The sequence below is a fragment of the Apteryx mantelli genome, chromosome 7, assembly GCF_036417845.1.
Source record: "Apteryx mantelli isolate bAptMan1 chromosome 7, bAptMan1.hap1, whole genome shotgun sequence".
Lineage (NCBI taxonomy): Eukaryota > Metazoa > Chordata > Aves > Apterygiformes > Apterygidae > Apteryx > Apteryx mantelli.
In genome coordinates this window covers 23113235-23139327 of record NC_089984.1, presented here as the reverse complement: position 1 = coordinate 23139327, position 26093 = coordinate 23113235, and the positions used below count along the sequence as shown (strand labels likewise).

Genomic DNA, 26093 nt, shown 5'->3' with positions numbered 1-26093 from the left:
AATTCTGAGGGTGTTTATATTGTATATGTATTTTTTGTTGTATTGGGCTAGGTTTCTTTTCCAGTTTCTAATATTAAATGTTCTTCTTGTCTCTCACTGATAAATGAGAAGAATTAGTAACAGAGCAGTGGGCAAATTCACAGTGCATGGTTGCAGTTTGGTGTAAGAAGGAGAAGCAGAACAGTACACTTAAAATGCAAATGAAATTTCACATTCTCTTGCCTGTCCTAGTCTTCTGATTTCTCAAGCATCATGTCTTTGACGCTCCCTCTTGGTGCCAGGCAGTTGGATTAAGAAACCAGTGCCATGGGTTTGGAAGGGAAATTTTGGATCACTGAATCTAGTCATCTGCTATTAGATTGTCACATCATATGTACTGTTTTCTTTTTTCAGAGTGTTTCATTTCTAAAATGAAAAAGTAGAGCGTGTAGATTCTTTATAAGCAGGTTACCTTCTGTGCTGTGCTCATAACAGAAGACCTGAGACAGATTTATTAGTTGATTTGTGACTTCAGTTCCAACAGTATATGGCTCTGTTTCCATGGTAGAATGCAACACGCTGTTTTACTGGTTCAATATTTTGTTTTTAGAAGATTGCTAAATATGTCTTTTTAAATAATTCATTACTTAGATCTTATTAATCTTCATTTGCATAATTATAGCAGTTCCACATGTCAGCTCTTTCACTAACTTGTCTTTCTTTTAAAAAAAAAAAAAAAAAAAAAAAACTCCACAAACTCTTTTTGAGAGATAGGATTTAAAGTCAGGGTTGTACCTACTTTCAGGAGAGACTGAGAATAAAATAGAAAATTTACAAATGATAGTTGAATTTACCTCACTGTATGATCAGTATCCCATATGACTAGTGTGTGCAGGTGGGTAAAATGCAAGAACCATAGTTTCCAGGATAAAGCCAATAACTGATCTTCAAGTGTTTCATTTGTTTTGTCACAGGTGTAACATTGTTCAGTTTGCTTTCTGGTCTAAAGTTATTCTCTTGTTTTTGTCTTATACATATATCTAGCTGGGCAGGATTGGAAACAAGTTTAAGATCTTGCTACAGATCTGGAGGTGTGTGTTTGGGTCTTGCCCTTGACTCTTGCAGACCCAGCTGTAAATGGATACCTGGTTATTCAGTCTTGGGGCACCCCAGTCATCCAGATGTGAGGCCAGGAGCATTGTTCTCTTCAGTGCTGTTGGCTACAGAAACAGAACCTTAACAGATGAGTCATGTAACACTGCAGACAGTTTTATTTATAAAGTAGCATTCATCTAGTATACCCACCTTCTCTCACAAAAAGTATATTGTGTGGCAAGGGACCTTGCTTTTGCTAGCAATTTGCTAAAGCCTGCAGCAGTCTTGTTAAAATATACCATAGAAGCTTTTAATGGATTAAATATGGAATCGATTAGACCCGAGTTAGGTGTTGTGTGTGCATGCACTGTGAACAGAGATCCTCAAAGCTGCAGTGGCTGAGCTAGCTCTGGAGCCTCCAGCTGAAGCACAGGGCTGGGCACAGTGTGCTTCTGTGGCAACACTGCTTTTGTGACCTGAGGTAGTCTCCCAGTCTGGCTTTGTGGACTTGCACGGGTCTGGGTCTGTGCTAGCTGTGCTGGTTTTACACAGCGTAGCAGGATGTCGACAATTCCATTGCTGTGCTGACTGCACTGTTCACTTGTGGTTTTCAAGCTTTGCTTTGCAGATCAAAAGAGCTATAAACCTTTGCTTGAATTTTGAAATGGGAGCTGTGTTTTGCAGCAGTGGGTGAACTGCACAGCATATTCAACATCCATGGAGTATGGGAGAGCCAGGTGTAAAGATTCTCCATCTCTAAAGATGTCATCAAACCAGGTCTCCTCACCAAAACCTTTAGGAAGGGTTGAAGAGTTTCCATGAATGATCCACAGAATCTAGTGGTAGAAAAGACCTTTAATAATAAGCCATCTAGTTCCAAATGAAGCAAAGTTTTTTTTACCATACTGATTTTAGAGGTTTGTCCACTCAGTGTTAAATATGCCAAAAGCTTAGTGTTTTTTTTTTTTTTTTTTTTTTTTTTTTTTTTTTTTGAGTTAGTTCAGCTGGATTTTGAATTCTTCAGCTGTTTTACTTCTCACTGTGGTCTTGTCAGGTCTTGTAAACGTGTTTGCTGCCACACCTTTTCTGCAAGTAGATGGAAGACCCTGTCAGAATAAGAGCAGGATGAAAGGCCTCAAAGTACAAAGAGTACTTCAGGGAATGGTCTGATTTGGCAGATGGTGCTTGTGTGCATATGCTAGTACTGAAAACAAGTCCCTAAACAGTGTCTGAGTTATTGAATTACTGAAGGTTCTGTGTCATGAAAAAACAAGCCTCTAATCTCTTGTCATCATTGTAAGTGGAGGGATTAGCTATTATGCGGTAGCTAAATTCCGACTAGTCTATTCACACACCTCCATCTAATTATTCTAATTACTGTACCATTGCTCATTTCCTGAGCTATTGTTCTGTGCAATATTTGACAGCTGGCAGGTTCCGCTCCAGAGACGGCTGCATTTGACCTTGGGGAAAAATGTTTGTATTCTGATTACTACTTTTCCAAGGATGAGGTAGTGTGACCTCCCTTTCTAGCACATGGCAATAGAGCCTCCCTTTCTTGCAACTAGACCTTGAGCATCAGATGTAGTGTGATAGCTGACTCCATATGCTGTGTTTAACCCTGAAGTTGACTGCAATGCACACCAAACTCTTTCCACCTGTGACTTGCTTTTTTGTTTTTTTGGTTTGTTTTTATTTCACTGCAGGCTGGAAGTCCAACCTCTATCTCTGCTCCTCATAGTTTCTCTCGGACTTCTGTTACACCATCCAATCAGGACATCTGCAGGTAAAGTGTGTTGTTTCCATGGCTATGATGAGGCTCGTGCAAGGTTCAAGTTAAGAAAAATCAAAACTGAAAAAGCATGGGTACTAGGAAGTAAGCAATGTGGGGTTCTGATTAGAAATGTCCCATTTGTTTGACTTGACTGCTGTCTAACACTGCTTCATTGAACCCCACTCACTGTTTGGCCCGCTATGTTTGCCATTCCCACACTAGCCATAACTCTCATTTCTTCACTTTTAATTATATGTGTTCTCTTAGGTAATTGTTTTTTACTTTCTGTGCTTTTATTCCACTGTTCTGCATGCAGTTCCAGTGCAGTGTTTTCTGAATGTTGTCATCACAGTCCAGTGCAGTCTGCTGTTGTCTTGAAAAATCCTCACTGCCAGAGCTCTCTGACACAAGGGGTCACTGTGACAGTAATCTGTCAGGATACGTTACATGCAGCAAAGAGAAACTCCCGTGGGCAGGATTGGGTCCAGGCACTCAGGTCTACTGAGAATGTAAAGCCCACCCGCACTCTGAAATTCTCCAAGTCCCTCAATGATGTGGACCAGAAGGCACAGAGCACCAGTGAGTGCTTTGACTATGTGGAGCGAACATGCTCAGAAGGCAAATTGACCCCAACTCAAGAGCAGTGTTTAAGGATTAACAAATTTCATCTTAAAGAAAGGAAATCGCTGAATCTCAGACCTCTTTCTTTTAGCAATTCTAAACATTCCTACATCCCTTCCCTTTCCAACTACTCAAATGCATCGGGAGGAGCAGAGAATCACAGCACTGTACATATCCCCTTGCTGGAGGACAAGGTGGACCATGACACTTCAAGAAGCAAAAAACTGCTGCGCTACCTTTTTTCCTTCTCCCACACTTCCAGCGCCAGCAGCCTGCATAAGTTCCTCGAACTGGAGAGCTATTCCAGTCACTTCCAAGCTGAGAAATCCTCCAGCGTGCTGGTGGAAAGCACAGACTTCTGCTCGGATGATATGGGAGATGATGACGTCTTTGAGGAAAGCACCTCAGTGAAACTGAAAACGAAAGAGCAGCGGGCGCCACTCTGTTCAGTTGAGAAGGACAGTGACCTTGACTGTCCTTCCCCCCTCTCAGAAAAATTCCCCCCTCTCTCCCCTGTGTCTACATCGGGGGATACCTGCAGGTTGGTTTATTGGAGAACCGCCTACCTTTGAGCTCTCCCATGTGTGGTGGTGACCATTCTGCTTTCTCTGCAGTCATGCTTTTTCTCTCTTTTCTTTTACCCTTTCATCTTGCTTTAATATGTGCAGTTTGAAGTGTGCAGCCTTCCCTCCCCTCTTTCTTACGCCCCTCTGATGCACTTAAGTCCAATAGGCAAAAGAATTTTCTTTGGAGTCAAATTCTGTTGCAATTTGTTTCAGGTTTGGGATTCTGAGGTGGTATTTTTCTCTTATCAGTGCCCAAACTGGGAATATGATGAGAGAATCAGCTACACATATTAAAGGCCAAGATGAACTTTTCTTAGCTTTTAATGAGCAATGTGCTTTCTTGACAGTCATTGAGGGTGGTTACTGGCTTGGGTTGAGGGGTGGGGAGTGAGGAGGAAAAGAGACTGAGTGCTGCTTCTGAGATCTTGTCAGTATAGTTTTGATTTTTAACCCTTTTCTCCCGGTTTGCATTTGTTTTGTTCACAAAGGGCTTTCTGGATGCATTAATTGAAAGGGGGATTTGAGTGTTGAGTGTTAGTGATTGGCCTGTGAGATGTCCGTAGCATGAGGTCCAAAAAGGATGTGTGTCCTCCTTCCAGCCGCAGAAGATTAATTATGTCCAGAGATGGTAGGAACAGGCAGCTCTGGACTGTCCTCAGGGTGAGTTTTTGGCAAATCTGCCCCATCCCAGCTCCAAAACGTGGCTGAGGAGCCAGAGACACCAAGTACAGGAGGAGTTATCACACCCCTCTACCTAGCATTTTTCTATCCTAATCTTTTTCCTCCCTGCCACTACTTTCTGAAGCTGGCTTTGTTACTACCTGCCAATATTATTTGATTTCCCCGTTCCCAGCAGAATCTTATTTCTGACTGGCTTGTCGACAAGATGCTCTTGTAATCCACCCACTCCTTCATTTCCACTTACCAGCTATCAGCAAGGTCACAAGAGGCAAGATGCTACACATCAATAAGGGATTTCAGTAATAGACAGAGATGGCAGCATGCCAGGATATACTTCACACATGCTTAGTAATTTATATTCATTCCCCCAGCTCCTTACTACCCCCCTTTCAATTCATGATCTCTAGGGTTATCTCTTACACATGGTTAGAAGGACTTAGGGATGTTTGATGCAGACCAAGTGTGTATGAATTGAAAATGGAAATAGCACCACCCGGTAGTAACACTATATCAGGTGTCCTCACTGTCTACCCAGTTAGGCAGTAAGGGAAATGGGGAATTTTGCAGACCTGACGCTTCCTTGGCAGCTCTTGAAAAGTGAGAATTGGAGAGCAAAACAGTTAGTCCATTCAGAATAGGTGTATTTTGGAGAGATTCAGTGCTCTAGCTTGCAGTGTGGGTCTGTCTCTTAGCAATTGGCACTAGAAAAAGTCACTTTGCCTGTGCAAAATCCAGGCTCTCTAAATTAACTCTTCCTGATTCTAGGGTGGGCTGTTTCACAGTAGGTTTGGGAATTTTGTTTTTGTCTTCTGTTTTAAATTGTGATCAAGTAGCTGTACATCTCTGTGCATGTTTTATCTGGGGAAGTGCTGTCTGATCTGTTCAAATACTATTCTCGGTGAAGTACTATTGTTCTAGTAGCTGAAGAGTTGTCATTTCTTACCCTGTATTTTCTTTTGGATACTGAGTTTCTGTCAGGCTCTGTGTGTCTGCCTCATCTATTAGAGAGAAGCTGTCTAGTTAGCAGTGTCTGTGCTCAATTATTTGGGGTGTGTGTATGTGCATGCATGGCAAGGGGGTTCTTAGTTTTAGCTCCTTTTATGGAATACATTCCTTTGTGTATGTCTAAGGATCCTCAGTGGACAACCTTATGTGTGATCATAGATATTACATGCCTTTTCCGCATCCTTTTTGCTTCCTCTGCTCCTAATGAGCAGCTTTGTTTCTGATTCAGGATATGTCACTGTGAAGGAGATGATGAGAGCCCTTTGATTACCCCCTGTCACTGCACGGGAAGTCTTCATTTTGTGCACCAAGCCTGCCTGCAGCAGTGGATCAAGAGCTCGGATACGCGATGCTGTGAACTTTGCAAGTATGAGTTCATCATGGAGACAAAACTGAAGCCTTTGCGAAAGGTAGGCACGCAGAGAGCTTCCCAAAGGAATTGCTTTGTTAAAACACAGCTCTCCTCTGAAATAGGCTGTCCTTATCCGCGGTCCCATGGAACCCGCGTATTTATCATGTTTCTGTGGCTCTTTAGTAGTCTGGTCAGTTTTGTGTATGTGTAAAAGGAAACTGTTTAACCTTCTGCCTCACAAATTCAACATCAATTGAATCCAGCTCTGGGAGTTAAATAAGAGTTTTCCTGCTCTCAGCCTTTGTAATGATAATTCTGCTTTCAGAATTCAAGGTGGAAATCCTGTTGTACTGCCCAAGTCAGAAATGAATCCCAGTCCTTTTTCTCTGATTGCATTAACCTGCCAACTAACAGCAGAAAAAATAGTCAAGGTTTATTGTAGTCCAGAAGCTCTTTGTGTAAATATATGTGTAAATACACACACACATGCACACAGCAACTTGATTGTTTCTTCAGTTACCTTTCAGAGCAGATGCACTTGCTTTGCGATTCCCCCCCCTTTTTTTGGGGGGGGGGGCCATGGATTTTTGCAGTATTGTTATCTCCTTGAGCTTGCTGTGCTGAGATCCACATGACTATTAAATTCTCTTGAAAATATGAGGATTTCAGATTTAACTTCCTTTAAATCTCACTTTAGGAATATGATTTGGTTAAAATCTGTAGCCTTTTTTTCAGAAGCAAATCTGTTTTAGCCAAAATATTCAGTGCAAGAAGGTTCCCTTGTAAATATATTTTCATTTTTATCTTTTCATAAGTTGTATATGACTAGTTTTAGTACTTTAGATTGCTAGAAACAGTATTTTTGTTTTATGAAAAATAACACATTTCATAAATATGGTGACTTAAAATATATGTACTTAAATACTACTTTTATTGTAAGGCCAGTTTTTGTTTGCATCCTTTTTGTTCTCCCACATCCCCCGACTTTCAAATTCAGTTGGTACTTGCCATCGGGATTTTGACATGGAAACTATTGGTATTCGTAGTGTCGACAAATCTTGCCGTATCTAACAAAATAAAAGAGGTTAATAACCATAACCTCAGTCTGGAAATAGAACAAATAGGAAAGATTAAATTCAAGTATGATGATCCTAAATCAGGTAGCGTGGGAAGTCCAGACTGCAGCCCTCCAAAAGCTGCTATGGGAGCTTGTCCGATTCTTAAAAGTGACTCATAGAAAATAGAGCAGATTTCAAACCCCTCTATTTTTTTTTTAAGAGATGTGCAGCCTGCAAAATATACAGCATAACTTGTTATATTGATAGGAAGACTTCTGTTCATGACTGCAGTGAATCATTGCCTTCTGAGAACTGTAGCTTTTTCCTTGATACCTGCTTTGCACAAAGCATAGTAGCTCTGAGCTACAACATTGGCTGTCATAGGCTCTGTCCACAGAGACGACACTTTGCACAACCCAGCCATAAGGCATTAAAGTATAGAAAGTGCTCACTCTGCCTGGAGCGAGTGGGTGGCATTTTCTGAATATTTGCTCCCTGTGAGAAAAAGCTAGTGGGCACTTTCAGAACTGAGTCACTCAACATAATTAGTTATTTCTGAACAGGTCATCTGTGGGAAAGAGACCAGATGCCAGAAGATAGGGACAGAGCCGTAAACAGAAGGAGAAGAAATTTAACTCTCAGTACATCTAAGGAGTCTTCCAGAGGTTCAACTGAAGCCAGAAGAAAAGGTGGCGATGTATCTTTAACTCATCCTTTATGGTATCTTGTCAGGAGAAAATAGTCTGGAGTTGGTGATTATGAACAGGATGGGACAAATAATAGGGCTTGTGCTTCTCTAGAGTGGAAATGGAGTTAAACCTCCCCAGAATCTTAAGGCTGTATTGCAGCATAGTGTATTTATTGGTCTGCAAAGCATTCAAACACTCAGATACTAAGGGAATAGACTGAGGAACAAACGGTGTCACGATTTAAATAAAGATGATGGGAGACAATAGAGGGATGCTTCATTTCTAAATTTCAACAACAAAAGAAAACACTAAACCTGAATTTCTGCTGAATTTTATGTTTTAGCAACACTTAGAAAACAAAAAACAAACAGAAATGCTGACTATTTTGATTGGGAAATGCTGGTTGCTGTGTCATCAGAATTGTACAGCAGGGACCTAAAGATTCCAGTTTCCTCTTTGGGCTACTGTGTAGGTTGCAGAATATCTTCTCTTTAGCTGTGTGCATCGCTTGAAGAGATGAGACATGGTTTGGTGGCTGTGATGCCAGCAGTTCATGGGAGATATAGTTTAACAAAGGAGCTGAAGCTGTGGAGCAGAAAAAAGACATACAAATTAGTCTAAGTACAAGTCCTCTTGGTGCTGTAAGAGCGTTCACAAATAGAACTCACGCACTTAGATTTTGACTAAATAAATGAATAAATTTATACTTTCTATAGAAGGTAAACACCTTTGTTTAGATGTAAAATCACTTCTCTGTTTAGAACACAACATCCAAAGGAAATGTTTTGATCAGTCCTTTTCGAAGAAGATTGAAAGAATATAGGTTTCTAGCACAACATGAGTCTAGCATATCATTGCTGGAAGTCCTCAGTTCTTGTGCCATGATGAAATTTGGTTGCCTTCAGGTCTAGAGGTCTGGCTTAGACTGGCCAAAGAGATCCCCTGTTGGCAAGACAATGAGGCTCACAATGTCTCCGTTCTGTGGTTCAGCTAGCTGCCTTGTAGTTGTAGCAGTGAAATAATTCAACATGATGGGTGATCTCAGTCATACCACTAAGGTCATCCTCACTCTTTTTCACATTCTGATTCCTTTTTGAAGACTACTACTTTTCTTCGAATTGTTCCAGGAGGCGTCAAATGCACCTCTCTAGACACACACAGATGTGGATAAGAAGCTTATGTGCCCCACTGTGTACTTTGTGAAAGTGTGAGAAAGGCCCATCTTGACTCTACATTCCAGCCAGACATGCTGAGTGATGTGTAACCCACCCCAAAAAGCTTTCATTATGTACATAGAGAAATCACCTAAAAAAGCTTCCAGAGGTTCTGGTCAAAAATAAAGGCTGTTTTTCTGCAATTGCTTGGAAAGTATAAGTTTCTATAATGATTGTCTGGTTTCCTTGTATCCTTCCTAAAAGACAGTGACCTACTTTTGTGGTTTCTGTTGGAGCTGTATAAACATTATTGATAGATGTAAATCTGGGGGTTTAACTTGCTGCATCCTCTCACTTACAAAAGCTGTCATCTCAGTTCTGCTGCCTATTCTTAGGGCACATGTGGTTCCGTGTTTTAGTACCCTTGAAACACAGAAAATAAAACATGGGTGTCACTGCTGTAAATATTGTTAAATATATGTGAAGATTGAATGCGAAACCTCCAGAGGTAAGAATGTGCATTGCTGAGAGCTAAACAGGCTTGACTGTGCACCGAGGGCCTCTAACAGAGCTAAGTGTGAGATGTCTTACACACACTGGCCAATTGGATCACATATGACTTTTATTGCAGTCTGTTTTACTGAATGCCTGCTTGAGCAAGGCTACGCTTTTACCATTCAAAATGCTCAAATGTGACTGTGGGTACCCACTGTTCAGTGACAGATGCACTAAGGAGCAGCCTTGTTTGGGCTGTACAAGGCTTAGTGTTGCAATTTCCTAGGCTGGAGTGAGTCTGCAAGAGCATGTGGGGTGTGATGACACTGCACTGAGGCTGCAGGTGAGAGGTGAGCCCTAAAGTGCCCCTCCTGCTCCAGGAGAGCTCCTGTCACAGCAGGGTGAGCTGCCAGCCGTCGGACACCTGCTGCGGTCAGAGCGATTATATTGTGTGGCTTTTAAAATCTGTGTTAAGAGGAAACCAGTCGCCTGCCTGTTTTGTGTTCTTACCAGTGTTCTCTTTTGGTATATATTTGCAATAGTAACCAGAATAAAGTAACCAGAATAAACATCTAATTTCTTACTCTTCTTCTGGATTTCTTGCCAGTGGGAGAAGCTGCAGATGACAGCCAGTGAGAGGAGGAAGATCATGTGCTCTGTGACATTCCATATCATTGCCATCACCTGCGTTGTGTGGTCTCTGTATGTCCTGATAGACAGGACTGCTGAGGAGATAAAACAGGGACAGACTACTGGTATGTCACTTGATTATCTTCCTACTCTTTCTCTTGGAGTAATTATTTATCCTAAATGCAGAGAGGACGCTGATCAGGGGAGGGTATAGGTAATGTTTTTGATTAGCCTGAGGTTGGGTTGATTTAAAAGCGCAATTCTAAAATGATTTTGTTAGATCAGTGCAAATTTGTTTGGGGGTACTCTTAAATCTATTTCATGTCAATTTAGTTTGCACCTGAAGTGCACAGATATGAGAGCTAATCCACTGTAGCCAGACACAAAATTGCTCTGGCTTAGCTAATTTAGTTTAAAATTGGAACAGTTCCTGAGTGGATAAGGATGTGAGCATTTGTTTGCTGCTTTGACTGCCCTTAGGTGGGCAAAAACAGAACAATTTAAGAAGAAGAAATAAAAGAGGCACTTGAATCCAAATCTTTGAGGTAAATCAACAAGATTATTCTTTCTATTCAGTCGTGTTTGAGATGGGTTAGCACAAATTTCCTGTAAGACACGTTAGATGGGAGAAATTTTAATGAGTGTTGATGCATGAAGCAGAAGAAATTCAGGTTGATGCTTAAGACTCCAATTCATGCACTGAGGTGACCTACAGTGGAATTCATGCAGTGGCTGCCACCCCACTGCTGGGATGTGTTAACTTCTTGGACAGCAGCTCATTTTCTTTAATATGCCAGCTGTAACCTTACCAAATTGATGTCTGCTTATCTTGGTGTGCTGCACTGCAAATGTGCAGCTGTTGCAGAACTCTCACAGACAGCTGAGCTGTCCCTGACCATGGGGATGGGGAGGGACAGGGTATAATAACCAAGGCTGGGAGCCATTAAAACTGTTTCGAGGCAAGCTGTGGAAATTGTTGGCCTTTCAATGTGAGGTTGCCATATGATAATGAAAAGCATATGCTTACAAAGATTGATAGGCTCCAGGTTATTTTAGTCAATAAATATTTTAGACAAACATGAACAGTGATAATGTGAATATTTGGTACTTGTTACCATGCTTTCTTTGCTCCCTTCATTTGGATTCTAAATGGAGAGTACACCAACGAGCTGGGAGTATAGGGGGTGTGCACATATACGCTTGTGTCCGCACAGGGGCGAGCATATGCTATTGCTGCTTACAGATGGGATCAGGTATGCTCACCTGTGAGTCAGCGGTTCTGTAATATTAATCACTGGCAGGATTTCATCAGTTGTCATGTCACAGTTCCCTTCGTATTTTGGAAGTATTTTCATTCCTCCCATGCTACCATGCGTTTTCAAAAGACCAAGTGGCATGTATCTCCGTAAAAACTTTGAGCACTTGGGAGGCCATAATTTTGTTACACTGCTGGTGATTCTCTGAGACACCTGAAAGTGAGTGGTTCAGCATGGTTTCGTATCCATCCAGTGATGTTCCTGGCCTTTCAAGAGGAGAGAGACTGGGTGGATACAGGACCTACATAAACAGAAAGGGTATAAAATGAATAATCTCTGATTTAATTGTAGCTGATAGAGATGTAACAAGAGCCAATAGCTAAAAGTTCAAGCCAGATAAATTCAGACAAAAATATTGGTGCTTATTTTTAATACGGAGAGTAAGCTTGTCAGAATGCTTTAAAGTCTCCAAAACTTGCAGTTTTCACATCAAAAGAGATGTTCTAGTTCAACTACAAGTTATTGGGTCTGATGCAGATAAAATTCTCTGACATAAAGAACATGTTAAGCTCAATGATAACAATGGTTCCCTTTGACTTTAAAGTCTATGACTCCGTGTATTATGTGATCACTGAGTGGAACAGACTTCTTGGGTCACTGAGTTGAGTCTCCTGCTATCAAGAGGAAACTGTACCATAAAATTCCTTTCATAATCTGATCAAATTTTCTTTTAAAAACAGGTGTAAAGGAACCTAAACTTATTACTGGCTGTTGTCTTGACTCTGCTTGGAGTTGTGCTGCACAAGGGCTTAGACATGGAGGAACAATTGTTTTGTTCCTCCTCTGGTGGATGAGAATAGATGTAGTATATGAACAGTATATGAACTGGCATAGAAACCTGCATGCATTTGACTGAAAGGGACAAAAAAGCAAAACAAGAAAAATGGCAAAATAAGAACAGTTTGCATGGCCTGAACTCTGACCATTTCCTTAAAGGATGTTTTTGAGAGCTCCAGTGCAGTCTAGCCAATATTGACCTGGTCTTTTCTCTTTTTTTTCTTTTTCTTTTTTCTTCTAGGGATTCTAGAGTGGCCATTTTGGACTAAGTTGGTGGTTGTGGCTATTGGTTTCACTGGAGGACTTCTGTTCATGTATGTACAATGCAAAGTGTACGTACAGCTATGGAAGAGACTAAAAGCTTATAACCGAGTAATATATGTACAAAACTGTCCGGAAACTAGCAAAAAGAATATTTTTGAAAAACCTGCACTAATGGAGCCAAACTTCGAAAGTAAAGAAATGCTTGGGGTTCACCATTCAGATACAAACTCTTCACATTACACAGAGCCAGAAGACTGTGCTGCAGAAATCCTTCACGTCTGATTGCTGGGTGGGAGGGGTGTTTCTGTATGTCCTTGAGGATTTAAAATATCTTTGTTTACTGAGAACTTCTCTACCTTTTTTAAATCAGCTAACAGCTGAGGGCTGTCGGATGAATTTTTTACATTTGTGTTTTGTTGGAATTTTTTTAAATTCCCTTGGCATATCTGTCAGTATGTTATCATGGTTGCATACCTCTCAACATTTTGTCTCTTGGACTAGCTGATCAAAGAGCCACAGGATACTGGGTAGAATGAGCCTTGGTTTTGGTATCAAGCAAGCCACTAGTGAACTGTCATCAACTCTATGGAGTCTGTTACTTTAGAAGATGACTCAAAATGAATCTGGAATATGTGTTGGGTTTTGTTTTTTGCTTTTTTTTTTTCTTTAGCACAATGAAGGAGGTTGCCCCAGACCCTGAGGGAAATGAGAGACTAGAATCTAACCTACCGCTAACACTGCCACTAACATTTTGTCTTAGGTAGCAGATGTAAAATTATACTTTACATATTGTGGTGAGACTTACAAAGCATATAGCACTTTTAAAAATCTTTAATTTGTAATATGTATGTCCATTGAAAATGAAACTTGAAAGAATGTGTCATTTCAAAACATTTCTTCATTCTTTACCCCATCCATTCTACTGGAACATAAACCTCTTGCCTTATTAAAAAAAAAAAACCTTTTTTTAATTCCAACATGTGATTTCCATCACATGCCCATGTTATCTTACTAAGCATAACACTAAAAACTCTGCCTCTTTGGGTTTCTTTTGAGGGGCAATTTTTTCAAAGGATATTGCACTTGTGACTTGTATATGGAGAGTAGTGGATGTGTACAGTGTTTGTTTTCAATGCATAATGGTTTCAGTGCTCTGTTTTGGGGACTGGTTTTGCTTTTTTTTAAAAAGCTCTATTATACCATCAACAGACTTGAACAAGCATACCTGATGTAACTTTCATTCCAAACCATTGACAAAGGGTTTGATGCTACATTGGTAAAAATGTGAGCTGTTATGGAAAAGAAGTTTATTAGTCAATACACATGAAATTGGTTTCCCTTCTTTAATGCTGTGTCATGTGTGAATTACCCAGGAATTTGTCATTGTGAGATAAGGTGTTGAGAACAAAGTCTAAAAAGTAAATATTGCATTAACTAGATAAGTTTAAAATGACCTGCCTGTTTTCAGTCCTCATGGTGATGCATTACATGGTCAGAGAATAATGTGGTCTGTTGTTTTGAATTTGGGGCTGGCTTTTTAAACTCTCTGCCCTAATGAGAAAAGAGAGAGTTAAAATCAGTTTGAAGAGGTTTAGACAGAGATGCCTGAAGACTGGGGTGTCTGTTGTTACTCACTTAACCAGTCTGCTTTGCTGAACCACTGTCTAGGTTCAAGCCCTTGTTTAACAGCATCTGCTGTCAGTGTGACTGGAACGGAAACAAAGCCCCAGTAAAAGTCAACACACAGAGCCTCTGCCTATGAAAACTATGCCTGTGAAAACTTTCCCCACTTGAGCCCTGTCTAACAGAAAACAAAGTCAATGATAATCTATTTGGTCTTAATAGGAGTTGCCGCGACATCTCAGTTAGTTAAAAGCTTTTGTTACTTTTTGAGATATTGAGCTAAATCCCAAGGTCCACTTCAGGTTTTACTTAGTCCTTTTTCAAATACAGCTTTCATTGGGAAGACATTTGTATAATAAAAACTGTTGCTTTAACTTATCCCCAAGAAAAAGAACAGCAAGAGATCAGTGAATTTTCCTTAAAATATGATATTAATTTATTTCTAGGTTAATCTTTGTTTTAAAAATTGGCGGATTTCTTAAATGGCAGAGAGGGGACTATGCTAAGAGCAAGTGGTTTCTAAGAGCTGTTAGAGGAAAAGTGTGTGTGTGTGTGTGTGAGAGAGAGAGAGAGAGAGAGAGACAGAGACATCTCATGCTTGAAGCTTACTGGCTGTGATCTTCATGAACAACATGGTACCTTGTTCTTGAGATGTTTGAAAAAAGCCAGACCTCTAGACAGTCCTAGCAAAGCTGCACTGGCTTGGGCTTGTGTGTTGTGCTAGGTGTCAGAATGTCCTGTATGTATGTGATATAAGCAGACAAACCCTGCATGCCCTGCTAATGTCTGGGCAGCAATCTTCATGACAATATGCATGTAGAGATTGTTGCCTATGCCTGCCATAATTCAAAGTGCAATTACTGGGGCCCTTCCCTGAACTCTGCTGTGATTGATCCTGTTCTATTATTAGAACCCAGATAATAATACAGTCTTTGTTTTGATTTTTTTTTGTTCTGTGAAAAGGTTCACTGGATAAACTCAGGTGGGTTAAATATCAGGTCTTACATGCCTTCATCATGTTCTTCTGAAATGCCCATGTGTGCAATGCTTACGCATCTGCAAGATGCTCATGTTACACCTGCAAGATGCAGAGAAGCAGCTGCTGACTGATGCTGTGTGAATTCTCATCTGATCTGTGGCCAGTAGGTGAAATGAAAATGGACAAATTCTGATATAAAGCCTGTTTTTCAGCTCACATGTGAGAGGCGCTGGTGTCTATGACTGGTGTTCTGACTAGTGCCAATATGGTATACTGTTACATGCTGTCCTGTTTCAATCACTGTCATCAGTGATTCTTGGTGAAACACTGTGAAATCTTGTTTGGCATTTTGGAAGGTCTGTGTGGCATATGCTAGTTAGTGTTCAGCACATTCAGGTTACTGATGGCTTTTGCTGTGCCCTTGTGTATCTTGGGAAGGAAAATCATCTCCAGTAAAACTGGCTGGAGAAAAAAAAACAGCAGATGAAACTATTTCAGTCAGTGCTGCCATTAACCACTTCCTTTCCCCAGTCCATCTTTTCTGAGTGAAAATAAGACCTAATATTTCAACTCTTTATATCTCTTAGAACTGCTTATACCAGTAAGGGCTGCAGAACAGATCCCTCTGTTGGGTACTGTCATTGATTTTTGCTTATGCTGGTGACACTTCTCATGTTGGTTCTTGCTTGGTGTTAACACAGGGCTTCTGGAGTTGCGGTTCTCTACTTATGCATGGTGCCGTCAAATGGTATAAAAAGGCTTGAATGGTGCTTTTTTCTTCTTTCTCCTGAAGGAGATTTTGTTGACCTGTTTTCAACTTCTCGCTGCAAGGCATTGATGCTAGCTCAGGTGAGCTCCGTCCTTCCCGCCTGGCCACCAGCACTGGCAGTGACCATTCCTCACCAGACCAGCCATTCCCAACCCTTCTCCTGGCAACTTTTCAAGTGGCTGGAGTAGAAGTCTGACCTCTTTTGGCGATGGTTCCGTGGCCAAAGTCAGTCAGGTTCCCCAGGACTTCTCAGAGACCAGAGGGAATATAGGCTTAATATCACTTACCCCAATCCCTTCCCTAGATTGCTAGAGCCTTTACTGATTTGCCCCATGGAAATAAATGCCCTAGGCAGCTGACCAAACTCCCCTTCCATTGGCATAGCAAAGTCCTGTGCAAAAATGCATAGACTGTGCCAAGGAAATTTTCCTGCTGCATCATATTCAGTATATCTGCCGGATCATGAACATGCATTATGTTAGAAGTGCAGGCAAGCGCTGCAAAAGGTTGATCCACTTTAAGAGATCATGAGATAATAAATCCCTATGAAATCTCAGGATTTTCTTCAACTATAACCTTGTGTTTGGGGATTTGAAGTGTTGCCCTGTGTTCTGAAGAGATTGGCCAGACCTGGAGACAGCTTCCTGTGACTGAATGGCTTTCAGGCTGGCTTTGCTTCAGCAGGGGGGATTCAGCAAAGGTTACACGGAGCCTGCCAGGGTTGGAGAAGTGCTGGGACTCTGTGCTGCAGCAGGAGAAATCCCATGAGAGAGTAGTAACTGCCTTTCCAACCCCCTACAGCTGATGCCACCGTACGGATCAGGCCGTTGATGCCACTTGTCCTCCCACTGTGAGGAAGGGGATGGGCTCCCTGTGCTGCCCTTCGGAAACCCTCGCAGTGGGCAGGAAGCATGGATGTGACCACGCGTGGGAGCTGGTTCCTATTGCCCTGTGCTCAGCCAGATAAACATCTATTACAAAGTGGGAGCCAGGTCTGCAGTTCCCCTAAAGCTGAGGAGTGTTACATATTTCTGGTGTAGTTCGCTGTGGCCAGCAATGAAAGGGAGGTCCGTCTTTCCATGTTGGGTCCCTCTCAAATATGGGTGAAACAGGGCAAATACAAATGCAAAGACATTGCTGGCTGGATTTTCACAGGATTATCCTAGTTATGCAAAGAAAACTTCTAAACAGGACCTTTATTTTGTGATTATTTTTTAGATTTGAGATATTGCAGTGTCTGTATATTCCAATGAAGTACTGAAAGTGCTTGTCTTTGTATAGGAGATAACTGTTTAAAAAAAGTTGCAGCTGATCTTATATTTAGGTAAAACTTTTGTAGATAGGTAATTGTATAATGTTAAACAACTTTACACTGGCATGTGTTGTATAGTTTATACAAAACACTTCACACTTCTGCAGAATTTTTTAGTTAGTAAATTTCTAGTAACTTAAATGTATAGTTTTGTATCCTTTCATGTATGTTCATTTCTCAGTATTACCACTTGCAGAATAATTTTTAGTTTCTTAAACTGTAATTGGTTATTTGTGTGTGATACACAGGGTTATTGACTGCAGCAATAAAGTGTTTCTATAAAAAACAAAACAAAACAAAACTGGCATAGTATCCGTTTTGTTTCAAAAAAATGTTAGAGGCCTAGTGTAGAGAAATGTTGAGCTCTGCAGTAGTAAGATGATCGAAGTGAGTCACTTTTGCTGGAGAAAATAGAGGACTCTGTGGCTCTTCAGTGTAGCAGGTCAATGCACCGTAAGGGCCAGTGACAATTTGATGTTAAAAATTATTCCTAATCCTAAAGAGACAGTTAAACATCAGAGTAAGTGGGTTACTTCTTCATTGCAGTGACTTTGTTCAGGTGCTTTGGGGTCAGATGCAAGAATCTTGTGAAGAATTTTCTGGCTTGTGTCATGCAGGAGGTCAGGAGAAAGGATTGCAGCGGGTCTTAAAATCTGTTGAGCTTCTTGAATGGAAACTGAGTGTTGTTCTGAATGTTTTATGTCTGAAGTCAGAGTTTTCATGTGCACTGGTTTCTATGCAGAGCAGAAGATGCTCATTACCATAATTCTCTTCCAAGAAGAAAAATAATTTTGTGTAAGCATGCAGTTGTGAGTGGCTGTGCTTTGCCTGATGGCATGAGCACAGATTGTGCTACACATGTTGGCTTTCATGCCATGACCCAGCCTCAGAACTGGGAAGTCTTCAGCTGTATTCTGTGGATAGATTTCTAGCACCAGGAGGTTAAGGAAAAGGGCCATCTGCACAGCTGTGAAAAAGAAGGCCACAAGTGCTAAAGAACTAAGACCTGGAAGCATTGTCTGTAGTGGACACATGGGGGCGCAAGGAAACATTTTTTTTTTTTCTTGTTGTTGGGGTGTGTGTGTGTGTGTGTGTGTGTGTTAGAGAGTGATTAGTTTTGAATTTATTTTAGCCAAGAAAGGGGAGGGAGTCTTAATACTGCAGTCCTAGAGAGGTGTTTTCCATGATGAACAAAAGGCACTCTCCTATATTCCTTAGTGAAGTAAGTCTGGTTGTAGTAAATCATGCTACTTGTATAAAGTTTACAAAACCCACCAGCAAGGCCATTATACAAAAATACTTTGATAGAAAGATGCTAAGACAGTTTCCAGAGCCTGCTGTTTGGTTGACAGTCTCTGGGATAAAAAGCTGATAGGTTAAGGAACAGAGCCTGTAGAGCTGTCTGTCCTCTGGGTAAATGTGCTCCTCATCTTGGGTTCAGGCATCCCAAGTGAATTATAAAACAACTTCTTTCCTCTTGCAAATTTTGTTTCCTCCTAAAAGAGCCTTACTGTCACCCTGTGAAGCGTATCCATCTCTGAGGCGGATCAGAGCACTGCTCAACGGCACACGGCACAGCAAGGTGACTCCAGGAAAAGGCTGAATTTTACAGCTGATCTCGAGGAACTGGAGCATGTGGTGAGTACATTTCTGTCATTTGACTAGCCAGACCAGCATGACTTGCTTCTTGGATCAGAACAGAGAGAAGGTGTCAGAAGGTAGGAGAGCAGCAGCTGGGGTTGGTAAAATCTACCTGAGTGCTCTCTGGAGGCTATGGAAGGGTCAGATTTTGCAGCTCTAGCTGCTGACACTCCAGTTCCTCTGAAAACCAAGCCCCAAGAGTCTCAGAGTCAGACTTCTGTCTGCTAACCTGCTCCAGTGGGAACTGTTGCAGAGAGGCCTGAGGGAAGTAAAGGTGACAAGGTGAAAAAAGTGAGGCTCACCGAAATTGCCTGATGGAGGGGAGACTGGCTCTCTGCAAGGGCTTTGTCAGGAAGCCAAAGTCAGGAAAACAGCTGTGGTGGTGGTGGCGGCTCTGGCCAGGCATTTGTGGCTCACAGCACATAAAGCAGGAGGCAGATGTGCTATGTTGAGCAAAACAGCAGGCTGGCTTTTGCTGAGGCCAGTAATGCTGAGGTGTGGGCTGGGAGACTGAGCTGCCCCAGAGATGAAGCCTGCTGCAGACATGGCCATTTCAAGACCACGTTTAGCCAGTAGCATTAGGAGGACCATGTGTTGCTGTTTAGTGCATCCTGCAGGGACTGTGCATCCTCTTCCAATCCTCATCTTCTCCACAGCCACCCTGCGGACCATTGCCCTGTCATCTACCCCCTCTATTTCAGGCTTCCTTATCTCCAGCCCATTCACTCACGCCGCATTCATTTTGCTTGTGCAACCCCAATTTCCTTCCTCTTTTCCCACTTCCTCTTTCACCACCATCACTATTTCTCAGTCACTCAGCTTGCCTCTGGGCAAGGCTGGGCAGAGAGGACATAGGAGGCTTGTGCTAGAAGGAACCAAATTACACCAGCACGTGATCCATAGAGATGACTATCAAAGTGCCCAGAATGGATTCTGTGAAACTGAAGCACAGTGCCCACCTGCCATTCCAGTTTTCTCTGTAAATCCTCTGGGTTCTGTTCTCTATGTAGGATGCTCTCTGACATTTTGGGATTGATGGGGTGCAATGTTATCACAATACAGACAGTCAGAGGAGGATGCTCTTTTACAGCCCTAGGACAGGTGGCCTCAGAAAATCAAGCAAGAATATCTCATTATAGAACAAGAACCAAACACAAGGAAAATCCATTCCTGCTGGCCAAACAGAGGGAGGGGAACATCTTTCAGAAGGGAGGTGGGAGAAGCTTCTAAAAAGGTCTGTAGAGCCCTGGGGAAAGAAAGCAGGGAGCAAGTTCAATGCATTACTTGGGACAGGATAATTGGAAATGTGATATTGCAGAGAGAGGATCAAGCAATGGCAAGCTCTAAGAATACTCTTTCCAAGTGTATTCAAGGGGAAGAGGCAAGGTTAGTGGCAGAGGAATTGGGAGCTGAAGACAGGGAGGAGACCTTGCTTTGAGTATGATAAGGAACTGAATGAAGTTGTCTCAAAGGCTTTAACATCAGAGCAGGGTTTGAAATAATTATGCATAAAACAACCAGGAAGCTTCACAGAATAGAGGAAGAACACCACCACTCAGGATGTGCTTGTTAAATCCCCAGACTTCAAAGGAGTAGACTTGCAATCCTTAACATTTTAAGACTGCACTAAAATCAACCTCCCAATCATTTCTGCTGGGAGCTCCTTGCTGTGCTGAGTGGCTCTGATACTCTCCTTTCTTCCTCAAAGGCCGCCTACAAATAAGGCAAGCCAAGCAGGTTTGGGAGAATCGGTCACTGTTAGAGCTGTAGGAGAAGAAGGAGCTGAAGATGCAAAGCCCCAGACCTGCAACTGTAAATGGTGTTTCTTTCCACTAATTTGGTGCTCAGTGGTCCACAGTGTTTTTCAAAAGCAGAGAAATGAGTTGGCCCTGGATCCGTCCCCCGCTCCCTGGTCTCAGGGAGTGTTCTGCCACTCAGAGCATTTGTGGGCAGATATTTCAGAAAGGGGCTGCGCAGAGAATCATGGCACAGCCAGGTCGCTCAGGTGTGGAAGAGGGGCTGGGGGCTGTTGGGACAGGAGGTTCCTTTGTCAAGGCAAACAGTTATTTTTGTGGTTTGGGGAGAATGGGAATCATCTTGGGCTACAGACTACTCCATACTGTTCTCCATATCTGCTTTTCACCTGAGCATCCCCAAATAACACACAAAGCACCATTGTCCCCTTCTTGCAGATAAACTGAGGTCTCCCTAGAGCCTGATTTGCTGCTAGTCTTGCTCTCTTATTTAACTTCTTTCTCTTGAAAATACCGTGTTAAAGAAAGACATTCTTTTCCAGCTCCACAGGGTTACCTAAGCCATATTCCATATTGTGCTAAATGGGATGAAGGATCCCATAAATACCACCTCAGAAATGGTAGGAAGTTCATGGGGAGAGAGAGACTCAAAATCCCTTGAAACCTGGCTGATCCCTTGCACAAAAGATTTAATGATATTGTGATGATATTGCAACTCTGTTTTGTGTTTGTGAGAGATTTGTCTGGTGTCTGCTTTGTCACAGCCTGGATGGCACAGCAAGGACACTCTGTGCTGAGCTTTGCAGTCCTAGAGTTAATTTCTGGACCCTCCAAGCTGGAACAGAGGCAGGACTACAAACAAGGAGCTTTTTCTTGCTGATCTGGTGAAGCAATACACAATTACCATCCATATGTTCTCATATATTAATCCCATGTCCCTTAGATTATTTATGTACCTTGGAAATTTCTGTAGGCTCTACTGATCTTCTCAATCATTTGTTAATTAGCATGTTGTATCATTCCTCCCCCCCCCCCCAATCTTTTATTAGCATACTTCAAGGGAACCATCTGCCCATCCAAATTAACTGTAGCCTCAGGAGGGCTATAAGGTATATGTGACATCTTCACAGAACAACCTTGTTTTTCATTGGCATGACGAGGGGATAAAGAGCAACTGACTTCTGCTGTGAAATTACATGTGGTAAATCTGAGTGATGCTTAGGGGAATGGGACCTGTGAGTAACAAGCAGCAATATTCATGGCAGAGTAGATATGCCCTTTGTAGAGGACTGTTTTAACCCCTCTGCTGACGTGGCCAGCTCAGGAATAGCAGCATCCCTTACTTTAAGGGCCCAGTTCCCAGCTCCATGCTTGTGAGTGCAAAGATCTGGCTGCTGCCTTGTCAAACCGTTTTCAAGTGAGAAGTGAGGTGAGCAAGACACAGACAGGCTGAGTCGTGGTGGTCCTAGTGCCGCAGGGTGTCGTTCCTCACTGCCAAGGTAAGTGACTTGGGGAGAAATAAGCCCAGGCTCCTTGCATGTGTTGGTTCTGTGACTAGGAGGGACTGCCCAGTTTTGCAAGCAGTTTCTGGAGCCCCTGCACCGTGTCTCAGCAACTGCACACATGAAGGCGTGAAAGGCAGGAAAGTAGTTATTGGCAGCGATTGGATATCAATTACTTCGTGGTCTATCGCATTTTCTCTGCTGGTAGTGATTGAGCACGGAGGTAACGTTGCACTTCGTCTAACAGCAGTCCCTTTGTCCCTTCTCCGCAGCCACAGCGTGGCCGGTGAGCTGGCTGGCCCCACCCCGCGGGGCCCTGGTCCTGCTTCTCTCTGCAGCCGCCTGCCTGCCTGGCGCCCGCCGGGGCTCCTCAGCGCCAGCGCTGCTCCTCGCGCCGCTCCCGGCGCTGGCAGCGCTCCCCGGGGCGCAGGGCCGGCTCGGGCCGCTCCGCGCCCGGCAGGGGGCGCTGCTGCCCAGCGCGGCGGCCGGCGGCTCCCTCCCCGTTCCCTGCGCTTGTTTCCCCTTTCTGGGTGTTTTCAACAGGGTCGAGAGCAGCGCGGTGCGGGAACAAAGCGAGCGGACACCGGCAGCGCGTCTGATTCCCAGGGCTCTGCCTCTCTGCCTCTTAAATATGAGGCTACGCGGTTTAGGCTTTGGTGTGGTGGGAATTTGGATCTACCCGAATCCCCGAGGGGTTGGGGGGTTCCTTGGGTCTGTCCTTTGCTGGCTGAAAGTCCTCACGACCAGACCTGTTGGTGGTTTCCAAGAGCCTGGCCCATGCAGGGCTACGGACCCGTGGTGCCTGGGTGCCTTGCACGGAGCGGGGTACGGGCCGGTGCCTCGGCCAAGGCACGCCGAGGCGGCTGTGCTGCGTGGAAGACCCTGGCCCAGCGGGAGGAAAGCGTCAGTGCTGAACCATGTCTCGCATCCTGCACCTCCCTTGGCCTCGGTGCCCACCACCATCTTACCAGAGGGCTTGTTCTTTTCCTGTAAAAGGCAGCTACTGGAAGAGAAGGCAGAAGTGGCGAGAATGGCCGTGTGTTTTAAGTGGGTTGGAGGTTTTCACAAAGGAAGCGGGGAAGCAGGGTCTCCCTTGTCCTGAGCGATTCAGCAGTATCTCTCCAACCCCAGGAGTGCTCTAGCCATTGGGTCATGTTCTGGGTTGGACTCTGTCGTCCTCTTGCAGCTTAACCACTGTGCCAGGAGGAATCCAGGGTAGTGTTGGGGGAGCCGGCGAGGAAAAACACCAAAAGTCTGCGTCTGATCCCATGGCCTAATCTTTACGTCACTCCCCTTGCATCCAACCATGGTATCTGGCTGCTATTTCCAGGAGTGGTTTCCTCATTTGACATTAAGCAGCCATCAGATAGACCCCAGCATGATTCTGTTCCTACTTTTGATACAGTGTGGGTCTCCTGTGGGAGAGCTAATGTAATATCTTGATAAAATGGCTGCTTTCATTTTTTTATAGAGGGAAATAGGATCCATCTCATTTGTCAAGATTTCAGTGAAGTATTTGAAACTGTGCTAATAATAAATAATATCAATAAACCATTGCAGCTGGAAATCAGGACAGAACTGAGAGGTGTTAAAAGGAACAGACTAAAAAGAGAGCTGTGAAAGGGACTGGACAGAGGTAACAAATGCACTTGTACAAGTTTCAGGTACAAGAGTGAGCTTATCTAATACTTTAATGATATTGGTAAGAAAAGTTGCTGTGATGTAGGGAAACGCCCAAGTCACACCTGCATACAGAGGTCGCCAGAACAACCTGAAAATAGAACTGATGACCCAGCGGAACAGAAAGATGTTGAAAAGCTCAGTCAGAACTGAAACATGAAGAAACATGGAAAATCACCAGTGGAGGTTTGGACAATACTTTGCGCCACATTTGCAGCAAAAATGAAGGTGGCCTTGTCTGACAACAGCTAATTCTGAAGCACTTGATGTGTTAAAAGGTTTTCAGATAACTCTTTCAGTGAAGGCTAAGAAATTTGGGGCTGGCAGCACTCATGTAAAAATGAAATGGATGTGTGATTTCTTTGAAACCTTTATATTAAAGGAAAGGTGAAACCAAAGAACTTTATGAATTAATAGTGCACTTTTATGGGGTAGTGTTGCCCTTGGAAGGGATCACAGTGTAGCAGCAAGGATCCCTTGCTGATTAAATCTCAGGATGAGCAATCAGATCTCTGGGCTGAAGCCTGTAGCTACCTCAGGTGTGCCAGGGCCAGTGCACAATCTTGCACTCCTGAATGCTATTTAAAAAGCAGCAGCAGACTAGAAATTCATGCTGATCAATTCAGCAGAGCCGAGGAAGGTTCAGTGAATTTCTTACATGTCTGCGTGTAAATCTATACTCTGAGTACGGGAGACCCTTGAACTCTGATAGAGCCACAGTACAGCAAAAGGCTGAGCCTCCATTTGTATAGAAGATAGGATGTAGAAGATGTAGGAGACCTTCCACAACTTGTCTGGGTGAGTGTAGCCCAGTATCATCCCACTCCTGTGAGAGAAGAACAGGACCCTTTTTTCAGGACGTCGCAGGCTGCCCATGTTCCATTTGGCCATGGTGGGTAAGTAAGGCAGGCCACAACACATCTGGGGTAGCTGCAGTTTTAGAAGCTGAACCAGAAACATAGCGAACGCATCTGGCAGCATTGCCCAGCATCCCAAGACACAGCCCAGAGCAGCAGCTCACCAGCCATGCTGGAATGAGGCCTGAGGCGCTTTGCACCTGGGCTTGCCAGAACAGAAATGGACGAAGCCAGCGGTAACTTCAAGCTGTTGACTTTAATCCCTCTCTTCCTCTTTTTGAAGGTTGGGAGCTGATAATGCCAGCCCAGCTTCTTGTGTGAGACAAGCTAATGTGTGCATGGAGTGTCTCAGCTGAAAATACTACAGGAATATGATCAGTAAATGAGGTGATGTGAGCATAGCACCTGGAGTGCAAGTGTGCCATGAGTAAAGCATTTCTGGGCAAGTTTTAAATTAGCTTGTTCTGTGTATCTGTTACTGGAAATTCATAAGAGCATGGAGACTAACTAGGCAAAATGCCTAAGGAAACCTTGTACACCTCACAGCTCACACCATGGTGAGCATTTGCTACTATTGCTGCTAATATCTTGTTCAGTAGATATCTGTATTAATTTGCGCATTGTCCAAATGTGCTGCAGGTGCATTGTGGGGTTTCAAACTGGTTCATCACCCCAGTGATGGGAATTAGGCAGAATTGTAGAAAATTGGTTTGAAATAAACATTGAAGCTATGTAATATACCCCCAGAGAGAAATCCATGAGATGTGCAAGACTGGGGCTAAATATATTTCACCATCAAAAGCCTCAGACAGCACGAAATGAAGATAGCTGCTGAGTATCTAATGGTCTTGCAAAATGCTGAGTTTGGGACAACTTGGTCTTCTGACAGCCAGGAAACAGGGAACTTGGTCTGACCACAGAAGAGTGGTGGAAGGACAGCAGGACCTACATACTGTGAAAGGCCCAAACTTTCTGCTTTCAGCACAGAATCAAGCGGCTGCTGCTGGCAGCCGAGCGAAGGGGGATCATCTGTGAGATAGCAAGGGTGAGAGCATGTGATATTTTGGTTGCCCGATAAAAATGTAGGAGAACAGCATTGGCTGGTCTTGACACCTGAGTGTCAGGTGTACAGTATTGCTGCTATGGGGTTACTTTCTCTGGAGCAGGCTGGGCTATGGAAGAAGCACAGTCAGCTCCTCTGTCATCTTAATGACAGCATCTTTATTGTAGCAGAGATCTGGTGCTTGCTATATGCAGGGTGGGGACTGTGAAATTGTAAGCTTTTTAGAGTGATTTGTGGAAACGATGCTGGGGTTGTGTGTGTACAGCTCTGATGTGTAGATATGCTGGTGGTTAGTTTTATGTACAGCTGTGCATAGGCAGCAGGGAGCCTGACAAGATAATGAGAATGCAGAGAATAAAGTATAAAGGGGATAATGCAGATAAGGACTTACAGGTGTCTAGACCTGTGAAAGAGGTGACATACATGAATTTGCAGATTTGGTATATAATGAGGATAG

The 26093-nt window shown here is 43.1% G+C and overlaps 1 protein-coding gene across 10 annotated transcripts in view; it reads left to right on the top strand.

The window, feature by feature from the left end:
* Nucleotides 1-13803, top strand: part of MARCHF8 (membrane associated ring-CH-type finger 8) — a 103154-nt gene extending 89351 nt beyond the window's left edge. For 8 of the 10 annotated variants that reach the window (XM_067299999.1, XM_067300001.1, XM_067300000.1 and 5 more), the window contains 5 exons: nucleotides 2781-2860; nucleotides 3165-4010; nucleotides 5951-6131; nucleotides 10077-10224; nucleotides 12434-13803. In XM_067299999.1, coding sequence (XP_067156100.1) covers nucleotides 2781-2860; nucleotides 3165-4010; nucleotides 5951-6131; nucleotides 10077-10224; nucleotides 12434-12738 — 1560 coding nt within the window. In that variant the 3' untranslated portion in view covers nucleotides 12739-13803. Of the gene's footprint in view, nucleotides 1-2780; nucleotides 2861-3164; nucleotides 4011-5950; nucleotides 6132-7694; nucleotides 7821-10076; nucleotides 10225-12433 lie in introns of those variants that run through there. The other 2 variants (XR_010884730.1, XM_067300002.1) reach the window with 2 other exon arrangements.
* The last annotated feature ends 12290 nt before the right edge of the window (nucleotides 13804-26093 follow it).